The sequence below is a fragment of the Haemaphysalis longicornis genome, unplaced genomic scaffold, assembly GCF_048455015.1.
Source record: "Haemaphysalis longicornis isolate Haplotype H1 unplaced genomic scaffold, Haemaphysalis longicornis Haplotype H1 scaffold_14, whole genome shotgun sequence".
Taxonomy (NCBI): Eukaryota; Metazoa; Arthropoda; class Arachnida; order Ixodida; family Ixodidae; genus Haemaphysalis; species Haemaphysalis longicornis.
In genome coordinates, this window is record NW_027526245.1 from 223902 (window position 1) to 236354 (window position 12453).

Genomic DNA, 12453 nt, shown 5'->3' on the forward strand with positions numbered 1-12453 from the left:
ATGCGCACCACGAAGCGTTCGATGACCTCCGCCTTTCGAGCCACACAACTTCCCGTAATCTGGCCCGTGATCTCAGGCCTTCCCATCGCGACAACGTCCGTGTTTAATATTACAGACTGAACACAAACTTGGCCGAGCGAAGCAGCGAAAATAAACTCAAACCGCCCATGCTACGCAGTTCAGGCGACCGCCATCTTGCTTATGCACCTTGACACCCAATCAGGAGGGTCGTCTAAGCCCGCCCCGACCGGAGGACGAATAGCGCTTCAGCATCTATTTCTAGCTTCGTTTGTGCGTCGTTTCTTTTCTGCCGTTCGTGCATTTGTGAATGAACGGCTATTTGTGAATGAATAAAAGAGACGAGCGGAACCAGAAAGACGAACGCTCGGCCGATCTAACGATATCGAAATGGTCGCGCTCGGTGACACCGCGGCGGAGATACAGCGCTCCGAAAATTGCCGTTTTTTCGCCACTTTGTGACGCTTTCCAGCGGAAAAACTTTGCAGATGCACAGAATAGGAAACATAGAAGCCGAATATGTGGCTTTCAAAAAAACGATGTTTTGGCCATTTTTGTGAAGTTGAAAGCCGCGTCCCCCCTTAATGAAGCGCTTTCAGCAGTCGATGTTCTCAGCCGATATTGCTTTTGAGATTGAAGGACACGGACTCAAACTGGTGGAAACGATGTCTCGTGTAGAGAATATTGTGCTCGCTGACGCCGCCAAAATGAACGTTCCAAAAAAAATCACCGCTTTCTTTGCGAAGTAGGCAAATAGCTTTAGTAGCTTTATTGCTTAATAAATGGACTGTTTTGAGTGTGGCAAGTGGCATACTTAATTGTGTTCCCAGCCGCGCCCGGTCAGAATGCTGACTCCCGAGCTCCCGCTGGTCCAGATGGAGGCAGAGGTCCACGCCCTCGCCATTGAGGCCTTCGTCGCGGCCATCGTAGCACGAGTCTTCGCTATGCCCGCCTCCGCTGCTGTGGAGCTTGAAGACGCTGTGGAGCTTGAAGACGAGGCCCCAAGCCTCGCAGCCCCAATAAAGTACGCATGCATACCCCCTTTCCCCTCCTTGCCTGTTCCTGGCGGCTGAGTTGCCCGGTCCGTTCAGACCGAGCTCGGTCTTGAGGAGGGGAGGATGTGGGGATCCGTTTGATCCCCTTTTACTCTTCCTGCGAGAGTAGCCTTCAAACTTGCGTGCTTTCCCGCGCACGTGACGGCACCTCGTGGGCCAACGCACCCACGGGCACCAACCGCCCCGCTGCCGCTCCTCCACGCCCAGCAACCTGCCTCCTTTCCCCGTGCACCTTTTGGCATGCGCATTTGGCCGCTCTGTTGGCTCTCTTGCCCCACGGATAGGCGAGATGGGAGATTGAGGAGATTGGAGCCGGATAACCGGGACGCTGTTCGTCTTACCTTGCGAGTGGCCGACATGCAACCTTGGCCATGGCCGCCCCTTGGGGCGAGGCCTTGAGACGTGCGTCGGTACAGTGCAGTTCTTAAACCTGCCTTGGCGTTCATTATGCGCTGTACCACTCGGCCAATAAACCCCCTCGTTCATCCTGGCCCTTTGGAGCCTGTCGTCGCCATTGTCACCGAGTCGAACCCGTCGCGGCGTCTATTCTGGCGACGTTGCTAGTCTGGCAACACGGGAAGCTTTTGGCTTTCTCTCGTCGCATTTCGCCCGTTTCGCGCGTTTGCAGTGTATTCTGGCTCTCATCAAATTTCGTGCTTTCAACATTTGATCTGTGCACACTGGGAACATAGACGGGACTCCTCCGCGAAGTTCTCACGGTGCAATATGGAACTTCTTCGATCATTCTGTTCAGACTGTGAAGTGTCGCACATGTAAGACGTGTTTGAAAACACCAACGGAGACCACCACAACCCTTGTGAATCCCTTGCGGCTTCACCCGGGACCATTTAAAGGCCAACTGCAACGAAAATTTACCTACGCCAAATTCTGTTTCAATGTGTAGTACGGACCCAAAAAGTCTCTTCTGACCGAATTTTAAACTCCATACGTGCGCAGTATTTTTAATAAAACCATTTAAAAACACGCCCAGTCAGCCCCCACTGCACCTAGCGGAGTGTCGCCCGAACTAGTCGCTCGTCTGCATCAAACTTCCGGTGTGACGTCAGACTAAGGAGATTTGCTGTTCGTCGTCTCCTCAGTCTGTCATGGTAGCCGCTCCCGAGTAAGCAGCATAACAGCGAACGGTACCTCTTGCTCACGGAGACAAGTCTTCGCGCAATGCCAACCACATGCGTGGCTTTCGCGTGCAAGAACACCTACGCGACACCCGGAATTAGTTTTCACGCGTTTCCGAAATGCGAGAAGCTCAAGAAGCTCTGGGTTGCTGCGACGAAGAGAGCAAATTGGAGCCCCACTAAGAACAGCATGCTTTGTTCGGCGCATTTCAAGAACGAAGATTTTCTTCATGACTTGAGTGTTGCGGAGCACGAGAAACTGAAGTGTGCCCGACTAAGAAGGCGTCTGAAGCCGGCTGTGGTGCCTTCTATCTTCTCCCATGTTGTCTGTAAGCCGAGGAAGCCCCGGGGAGCGTTTGAAAAGCGCCGGCGCAAAGAGGTAAGTTCGCTCGACGCAAGAAATACACACGTGTGCGATCTTTATGACAGTTAGCCGTTTGTACCCACTGCCATTTCCAGGTTGTTGCTTCTTTGATCGCGGACGCTCGATTCCTTCACTGTCGGGCGCGCCGAACGTCACTGACGCTGGATTGCGTGCGTCATGGGATGCGCCAAACGGCATGGTATCGCCTGACCAGCCTGGAAACTCGCCTGAGAACCCGCCTGAGCAACCAGTGAGCTTGCCTCAAGATCCCGAGGACGTGCCGTTCGTTGAAGAAAACGGTGAGAGGCGGTGTCTTCGCTCAAACGATTGGCCTTTGCCGATTTCGTAATGCTGTAGTGAAAGCTTGCACGCAGACGCGCGATCATAGCGGCGAGTCTGAAACGGATAGTCGAAGACGGTCATTGCTACAAGTTCGCTGCGTGTTAATCAGTGAACAGTAGTGATGTAAAATAACTTCACGACATTGTAGGAACCAAAACGCGAAAGCAGGCTGTGTGTGTGTGTGTGTGCGCGCGCGCGCGCGTGAGAGAGAGTGAGTTAAAGAAATATAGTGTGGGAGCCAGTCTTGTTTTCCTTTCCCTCAAACACCCTGTTGCTCCTTGTACTTACCACCTTGTCATAACTGTGCCTCAAATTACAAACGACACCGCTTCCTTGACCAACTGACTCGTGCAAATTTTATTTTCCTTTTCCTCATCACTTTCCTGGTGAACTGCTCATCATTTTTATCATCTAAATACTCAGTAAAGTTTCAAGTAATTTTCACAATAGAAAAGCGCATGGCTGCAAGGTTTATTTAATTTAGGTTAACATTTCATTTGTGTTTAGCGTGTTTTTTTTTTTTTTTCCCTTTCTGAATGGCCATGAGGTAGACATTGTGAGTTTCATTATTTATCTCTTTGCAATCATTTCATACAGAAAAGGCAAAATGCATTTTATTGCATTGTGAAAGGCTGCCATGCATGTTTCTAGCTTTAAAATTATTCTGCAGCCTTCCACTGAGGTGCACTTTATAGCGCAGGTGTAGCCTTTCCGTGTAAAACACCAAATTTTGAATGTAAATTCGCACAACCTAGTGCTAAAGCAGTCACACTACATAGTTATCATCTGCCTTCAAACAAGGTAATGACCTGCCTTCAAGACGTATGGAGTGACAAACTAGAGTGCTGTTGTTTGTCACTTGTCTCTGCGCTGTTTTTGAAGTAGTCAAAACGCATTGGGTGGTCTTGTTCTGCTTATAATTTCTGCTATGACTCAAAAAACATGCTCACGTGAGCGACCGTGTTGCTTGTGTCAGTTGGTCAGTGTTGTTTCAGACGAGTCCAGTGCGTCCGACGGCTTTGTTAGCGGTCAGCCGGCACTGTGTTCACGTGTTCGCTCACAACTTGTATTGTTCACCCCACAATTCTTGCTGCTATACAAAGAATGTGCCCTACATTTTGGTGCAAATAGCTCATTTGGCAAGCTTATAAGCCCCGCCTGATTTGCTTTTGCTGGCCTCAGCCAATCGCACAGCTGTGCACATATGACGTCAAAGCTTCTGTTGCAGGAAATGAGCGAGTGGGTCGCATGGCCATTCCCTTTTTTCCTAATTGTTATTTGAGTGAAGTTTACGTTAAAAGTGATGTCAGTATGATTCTAATGAGGCAAACTTTCGAATTAACCAAACTTGTGCTTTGTCTGCATGGCCCCTTTAAAACAGTGCAAGAAATAAGGAAATCCACACACGGGGATGACACCGAGATAGCGTGAAACAGACCGTGTTATTCATGCCACTGTTTGTGCCTGCCCAACCGTTGGACGGTTGCATTCATCGTGCGAAGTTAGACCGTCTTCAAGCAGTGCTGTAGCCTTTGCTTTGAAACAGGAAAAGAAAAAAAGCTCGTTTGCTTTAATTTTGCGGCCTGGTTCGGGCCTGCGTTTGTAGGAGGCATGAACAGCGCAGTCTAGAATTTTTAAGTGAACTCCTTACGAAGAGGCATTCGGAAACGCACAAATTTTGCAGAAAAAACACTGTCCACACGAATGTCAACACCACACCGCAAACCACGTTTCACGTGTGGACACGTGCTGCCCAAACGGCAGAGTGCAACCGTACATATGGCATCGGCGCCACCGCACAGTAGAAAATCCAGTGCATACATCCTGTAGTGAATAAATTTGCAGAAACGAGATGTCAAGCCACTGTGTAGTCAAAGTTCTCTTCCAGGAGTCATGGTAGGGAAAATTATGAGGACCACAATTTATTGCATTCTTTGTAATCTTTCTTTTTATGCTTGTGTTATTGCTTTTAGTCTACCCATGTGTTTTTTTAAATCTTTGCAGATGACAGCAGGAATAGCTCATGTCCGACTTGTGGCCACAGTTTCCAGGAGAAAGCATCAAAGTACATACAGGTCGACTTGCCAAAGGCAAATGTAGCCAACAAGTTTACTTTGACAACTAACATCTACAGGAACAGTGGTAGGTTCCCAGCATCTGCGAGCGTAATTTGAGACGTAAACTAAGCAAACCTTTGTTTTCAGCGGTGCAAACTGAGCCTGGCCCTGACTGGTGCTCTTCACCTGTTATGAACACCACACAAGACTGGGGCATTCCGTACCCACCATCATTTGAATACTCGGACTCCGACACAAGCAGCGAAGGCAGCGAGGACGAAAGCATCACAAGTGTGGAGCTGGATGAAAATGATGAAAGCTTTGTCCTGTCGGAAGATGATCCGTACGTGTAGATTTGAGCATCTTTTGCTTTTATTGCCTGCAGTGATGCCAACATAATGAACCTCACATGGAACCCTTTTTTTTTTTTTTTCAGCTCCCCCGAACCTGGTGACCAAGATGGCATTTCAGAAAGAAAATTTCTTGTATTTGAAAGCAGTTTGATGCAGCTGTTTCAGCATTGCACTACCTGTCACTTGCCATGGGAGGTAACAACTGCAACCGTTGGAAGCCTCCTGCGCATAACTGCGGTATGCCCAGCTGGACATGGCGTAAGGTGGGAGAGCCAGCCATCCATCAACAGAAAGGCCTTAGGAAATGTTCTCCTTGCTGGTTTGTTCACTTCTATTCTACTTGCAGCATGTGGAGGAAAAGATTGCATCCATAAATAGTTGTAATAATTCTCAACAATGGAAGCAAAACACTAGTGTTTGTGATGGTTGTTGCTTCAAAATTTGTTATAGTGATCTGAACTGCACAGTAGCAGGAAGTTGCATAAGCATTGTGGGCACCAAGTGGCTTCTCGCAGTATTACGCACTAAAAAAGCATAGTCATTGCTGTTCTCCTACCTTGAGATGAGAGCTGCCGTGGTCAATTTACTATGCAAGGGAAGGCTGCAACCATTGTTGATTGTTTTCGTCAAAAGCACCTCTGAGCTCATGCAAATCATGTCAGTCTTGCCTGAACTATCAAATGGTGTCATCTCTTACTCGGTGTTTTTTTGTGGTCTTTGTAGGCAGATCTAAGTACCCACTTATGGTAGTTTCATAAAATGGAGCATAGTTTTCAGAAAAGGCTGGGGCTGTTCTCACTTCACAACCGTCAAAATGGTGGCATTTATTGAAAACACATAATGCATCATTACCCTAAAAAACTTCTTTTTTAGGTGCCATCTTGTTCAGCGGCTCAAATCCCAAAAAAGCACTCCGGCTTCTCTCCTGCATTGGGATTGCTGTGCCTCACTTGCGGCTGTACTTTGTGGTCCAGAAGGCCTTGCTGTTCCCAACTGTGCGCCAGGTCAGTTTCTTTCCATCGTTACAGCAGCGGCCTTCAACTGTAGAAAAGCCAGCCCCCTTTCTCTAGTCTTTAAATTTTAAAGCAAAGCTTTCTACCTCTACCTGCCAACGGTTCTTTCGTCGCATGCGGGACAAGAAACTCCCAATGCGGCTTGGGATGGGGACAGTGATTTTCACTCATGGAGCACAGTGAAGATGACGCGGTGATAGGGTGCTATTACCCAGCGTGTTCCGCAAGAAGGTGACTGCTCGCACCGGTGGGCGCGTTAGCGGGAGGGCTTTGTAATCTGCTTTAGTGGCAGTTGTTTTGGTGCTGCTTTGAGTCCATTGCCCGCTTTCTTCGCACGGCTTGATTAACTTGTTAGACAGCACCTCCTGGGTTACTTCGACCCGACAGAATTAAGTGAGCGTGTGGCAAAGATATGTTAAGGATTGGTTTGCAGGGCGGGAAAACAGATTGTAGAGACCACATACAGGCATCTGGTCGCTAGAGAAACACTACTTTTTGTGAACTGCTTGCCATGAATGGGACTGCGTTTTCTAAATTGGTAAATACCAATTAGTTTGTGTTTTAAGAGGTATTACAAAAGGTGAGGCCTTCGCTGAGGCCTAGCCAGCGGTTTGTTGTGGGAGTATTTCGACGTTTTTGCTTCTGGTGCTATTACTGAAGGCATCTCTGCATCATGTCAAAACGGAGACGCCTATTGAGTGTAGGGGAACCGTCTCCGCTGCTTCTGCAGCTCGAAATCGACGCTGAGGAGGACAGCAGCTCAGACGGCGACGACTTGCATGTTTAAGCGACAAAGTTCGCCGAACTGTTCGCTGCATCGCTTCCTGTATTCAAAGTGCTGGAATACGTTTGCAACTTTGGCTTGGAGCTAACGCGTCCGATCTGGAGGCCACCATTTGTTGAAACACCTGGCCCGGCCTGGCTCTTTGCTGTTGCCGTGTTATCCGCAGCGCGGCGCCACGGTCGCGTGCTGCTCCAAGATCGGGTACGCGTTCGGTTGGGGAGCGGTGACTCTTGCTCGGATTGGGGAAGCGGCGCATCGGTGTACTCCGTGTCGGAGTAAGTATCAGAGCAACCACCCGAATACAGCATTACTAAACTAACTAGTTTAAAAATTGGTATAAATGGGAATCGCTAAGCTCACATGCCGAATTGTTTTTGTGTCTGCACTTGTGTTGCGCGGTGGTGTAGCCCCGAGCTAGCACATGAGGTTGGCTAGGTTCCACTGTCTCACCCTTCGAAAGACACTCCTCTCCGTTTTCTTTCCGCTGACGCACAGCCGGGCTACAGCGGCGGTGTCCGCCGCTCTAGCCCGGCCGTGCCCGATGCTGCTGCATGCGGGACGCTGCCCCCGCTAACTCCAGGTAACGGCTGGCCGAATCTCCGACTTCACTCTTTGTAGAGCCACGTGTGTGAATTTCAGTGACGTCCCTTTGGCAATTGTTGTGGGTGTCGTTTAAAGCTTTGCTTTCCAACCAGCTTCACAGCGTAGATTGGAGCCAATTTTTTTTTATTGCTACTACTTTTGTTGTGTGGGCACTACTTCCTAAAACTGAACTGTAGTTTCATAAGTTTTTCTTTCAGACTTACAACATTTAGGTTTCATGTATGCTATCTTTTTCTCTTAGAAGACAGGGACATCATTGCTCCTGTAACCTTCCCCCACTGCAATGGTTCTTTGGTGTGGAAATTTCATGTACTTGTAACATCTCTCACTGTATTTTTTAAACAGGTGTGGGAGGCTGAACAAAGTTGCCTTCTCCAGGAGTCAGCCGGGCAGCCTCTCAGCCTTGCAGGAGATGGTAGGTGCGACTCCCCCGGGTTTTCGGCAAAGTACATGACGTACACGCTTAGTGACACCACCAGAGACGTCATTTTGCACACAGAACTTGTTCAGGTATGTCTAATGTACTAGGTATAATGATGCTCTTCTGGGGCCAGTTCTATATACAAAGGCATGTATACCACCCAGGTGAATGAAGTTGGCAACAGCGTGCGCATGGAGCTGGAAGGGCTAAAGAGGGGCCTTGAGTTCTTGCTGCGCAACAACTCGACCATTGCACAAATTGTCACTGACCGGCACACTTCCATTAGAGCCTTCCTGAAACGGGAGCATCCAGCCGTGCTGCATCTTTTTGATTGCTGGCATGTGGCAAAAGGTAAGCACTACGGCGCGCCTTATTGCCTGTGTAGCGTCGGCATGTTAAACCCCACAATCAAATAAGCACTCATCTACATCTTGTACCCACACTGATTGGCATCAAAACATAATAAATTATGCTTTACTGCTACTGTGTTTCAGGCATCAAAAAAAAACTTCTTGCTGCCTCGAAGTGCCGTGGATTGGAGGAACTGGCCAAGTGGTCACAGGCCACCGTGAACCACTTGTACTGGTGCGCAATGTCGAGTGATGGCCACCCGGAGCAGATTCTCCCCAAGTGGACCTCACTGGGAAACCATGTCATCAACGTCCATGAACATGAGTCAAGGATCTTCCCCCACTGTGCCCATGGTGACCTTAGTGGCGATGAAAGGCTCTGGCTCAACGAAGGTATGTACGGTAATCAAATTTGATTGAATTGAAACATTCATGGCTGCATTTTCTTTTTATATGAAGGGTCAGATGCACATCGCAAACTTCGCGAAGTAGTCTGCGCCCCATCGCTGGTGAAGGACGTGCCACAGCTTTCGACAAAGAAGCAGACGTACAGCTGTGAGGCTTTTCATAGCCTAATTAACCAGTTTGCCCCGAAAACCTACCACTACAGCCATGGTGGTATGCAGGCCAGGTTAGTTCTGATGAAATAGGTGCATGGTGCATGGCATGCTTTCAAGTTTCTATATTTCTACTGTGCACAGTAATGTGTGTTTAGCGTGACTGCGTGTAATGGTAAGTGTAACAGCACACTCTGCCACAAATGAACATCTATTGTTGGGTTTAAGGGGTAATAGGTGTAATAATTTTTTGTGCTAATAAAGCTCCCGTTCCCTCCCCGCTTTTTTTTTTTTTTTTCAGAGTTGCAATAGCTAGCATGCATTATAACGAAAACAATGGCCGCACGCAAGCAACGACAGCCACGGGGAAGCAAAGGTTTGCAATTCGTTTCCGGAAGAGCCAGTCGGGGGAAGCCAGCCTTACAGCCATAAAGGAACCACCAACCTACGGTAAGGACAGGGTTGCTTCTCAGCTCCTGGTCGCATCACTAAGCTAGCCATGAGCAGTCATGTCTGCAGCACATTTCAAGATAAATTTATGTGATTATTTTACATAGGAGCTTCCGAATCATAATATTCTGCATAAACTTTTTTTCTTAGTTATGATTATGACGTCGCTTGTGAAGGCAATAACAACCTATTCAAAAAAGGAGCTTTACTTGTATGTAATGTTGGTTGAATTTGGAAGCCTAAAGGGGACGTTAGGAATGTGCTGATAAAGCTAATGGCAGGCCTAGTGATGGAAGTTTGTCTTCTGCAGAAAAAAATTATTCTGCTGTCGTTGCATTTCAGTCGGTAGTTAATGGTAGACAACTATAATTTTCATCTCATCACTTCACTAAAAGGAGTGTGGCTAACACAACAAACAGTTCAAAAAAACATACAAAGAAAGAAATGGGGGCTATGCAAATGTCATTTGTTTCCGTGTCTTGCAGGCTACATACGTTCACTGCTCGAGTGCACCCTTCACATGTGCACTGAGTACAAGACGTACAAAGAAGCTTTCGAAGCCACCAAGGGTCCTGCTCCTCCCCCACCCACTACAGCTGGCCGTGACAGGCCGTCCTTGGATGTGTTGTGTGCCATGCAGCGCACTAGGTTCAACAAATAGCTGGGTGAGCTGTGATCTACGCTAAGATGGAATCTGAAAAAGCAGGGCTGAGAGCGGTGATGCGTTATTGCTGACCATATACCCGCCGCGGTGGCTCAGTGGCTAAGGCGTTGCGCTGCTGACCACGAGGTCGCGGGTTCAATTCCTGGCCGCGGCGGCCACTTTTCTGATGGAGGTGAAAAGCAAAAACGCCCGTGTGTACGAGATTTCGGCGCACATTAAAGATCCCCAGGTGGTCAAAATTAATCCGGAGCCCTCCGCTACGGTGCGCCTCATCGCCTGCGTTGCGTCGGCGCGTTAAACACCACAATCAATTAATCTATTGCTGACCATAAAAGAGCTCCTAAAAATGTGCACGAAAACATGGTCAGTAACTGGCATTGTGTGGCTGAGCCCAAACAAGTTTTCTGAGCCCAAGCCGGTTTTCTGACCAAGTCACAAAACGAAAATGACCCTGTGTGTGAAGATTTCAGCATACATGAAAGATCCGCAAGTGGTCTAAATTAATTTGTAACCCTACGCTACGGCATGCCTCATAGCCCAGATGTAGCTTTGCGCAACTTTGCAAAGCGGCCAGTGTGCGCGCCAGCGGCCGCCATCATCAGCAAGCTCAAGCTCCAAGACCGAGGCAGCACCATCCGTATCAAGTGGTTCCCGGCTCACGCGGGAGAGTGTGCATCCTCACGGAAGCACAACGACAAGACGGCCCATTCGGCGGCGCAAGCGGTTACCCTCTGCTCCCCCAAGAGTGACCATTCCGTGTGGTGGTTTGAAACCAAGGACCAAATGGCCAGTTATGGCGAAGTGACTAAGGCTTATCGCCTAGCTCGACGGACAATGCCGCCTCCCCACCCGGCACTCATTCGGGAGGAGGCCGTCATCCTAAGTCAGCTGCAGACCGGGTCACTCCACGCCCCGGCAGTTCTAGATGTGCTTCACCCAGAACTCTATCAGAGTGGTGTGTGCAGTGTTTGTGCAGTGGGTCCGGTGGACCAATGGCACATCGTGTGAGATTGTGCCAGGTTCCCGAACAAAGCTACCTCTAGGACATACCTGCCCGAACTTTAAAGTGCAGTGCAGTCTAAAGACAAGGACACTCAACTAAAATAAAAATCTTGTTGAACCGACTTGTTTTGTGTAGCTCCCTTTCTTAAGAAAATTTTCTTGTAGTCATCACAACAAACACCCGTAAAAAAATGCCATCCTAGGCGGCATGGTTCAATTTCAGCTTGCGACTGTTGCTGTACAACCAGCACAACAGAATTGACGGAAATTTCAGTCTTGCTTCAAATGTGCAGCCAATAAGACACATCATGTATAACATGCTGCAATTCCATTTTTTGAAAATGTGATTGCAGTGAAATTGTACGAGTGCTGTAATGCTGCTTGCTTTGTGCTAAGCCAGTAAGGTTGGAAACTAAAGCATACAAAGTAGGGCTTCATGGTTTGTATTTTATGCATTAAAGGGACACTGAAGTGAATTTGTCAAGCTCCCGTTTTTGCTTGCACTGCGTAGACTGGCTCAAATTAGCACACTTTTCATCGTTTATCCGGTTGACAAATCGGTAATTATTTTACAAAGCGCGAAAGAAGAAAAACTACCATGCGCGGTTTGCGGCGGCCGCACCAACTAAGGCTGTGACGTTGAGAGGAGGGGCGCCGTGATTGGACGATGCCCAAGGTTAGCAATCACACAAGTTTCGGTTTCGGTTCTGTAAAACATAACCAATGGCGTTGTTGGATGGGCATTCTCAATATCTCAGTAATCATCGTACCGCGCTTCTGCCATGTTGTCGGCTGTAAAATGCACAAGATAAGCCTCCCAGGACGGCTTGTAGTCGTAGCATTCACTAGCCGAGACCTACGCAGTGCATGAACGCCCTCCGCGTACCCTCAGACGCCCAAATGTCATGCGCTTTTCCCCCATATTTGGAGCTTGCCTCCCTCATGCCTGTATCGTAAAAAGCGTGTTCGCACCAGGCCAAGGGTCTGTTCATTCTGGCCTGTGCCCACTGCCTGCAAGCAGTCGGTGCTTATGGCAACAGCACGCCAACGAGAACTCGCTAGCGCGCCAGTGCCAGCCTGCGCGCGTTTTGTGAACTAGTTCGTGTAGCCATGCACGTCGCGGCCCAAAAAAAGGTGAACTCAATATAGAAAACATCGGCGGAAAACAAAAAAGTTAACTTACAAAAAAAAAAAAGCACGTACCTGCGGGGATTCGACCTCGTAACTTGCAAAACATTCCCGGCGACATACCTACGCCTCACACCACTGAGCCACAGAACGGGA

General features: G+C 48.5%; 1 protein-coding gene across 1 annotated transcript; it reads left to right on the forward strand.

Annotated features, from left to right (window-relative positions):
- Nucleotides 1-2453: 2453 nt before the first annotated feature.
- LOC144165138 (uncharacterized) lies at nucleotides 2454-11291 on the forward strand. Its single transcript, XM_077695240.1, has 12 exons — nucleotides 2454-2588; nucleotides 2669-2872; nucleotides 4920-5057; nucleotides 5120-5315; nucleotides 5409-5644; nucleotides 6199-6329; nucleotides 8071-8235; nucleotides 8311-8497; nucleotides 8641-8889; nucleotides 8956-9127; nucleotides 9355-9503; nucleotides 9989-11291. The coding sequence occupies exons 2-12, from the start codon at nucleotides 2770-2772 to the stop codon at nucleotides 10162-10164; spliced, it is 1902 nt and encodes a 633-aa protein (XP_077551366.1). The 5' UTR covers nucleotides 2454-2588; nucleotides 2669-2769; the 3' UTR covers nucleotides 10165-11291.
- The last annotated feature ends 1162 nt before the right edge of the window (nucleotides 11292-12453 follow it).

Bases quoted from the DNA above. Each gene is read 5' to 3' on its own strand.
- LOC144165138 (XM_077695240.1), top strand. From the start codon at position 2,770: ATGGTATCGCCTGACCAGCCTGGAAACTCGCCTGAGAACCCGCCTGAG. The intron at 2,873-4,919 runs GTGAGAGGCGGT...AAATCTTTGCAG, and splicing joins GCCGTTCGTTGAAGAAAACG to ATGACAGCAGGAATAGCTCA. The intron at 8,498-8,640 runs GTAAGCACTACG...ACTGTGTTTCAG, and splicing joins TTGCTGGCATGTGGCAAAAG to GCATCAAAAAAAAACTTCTT.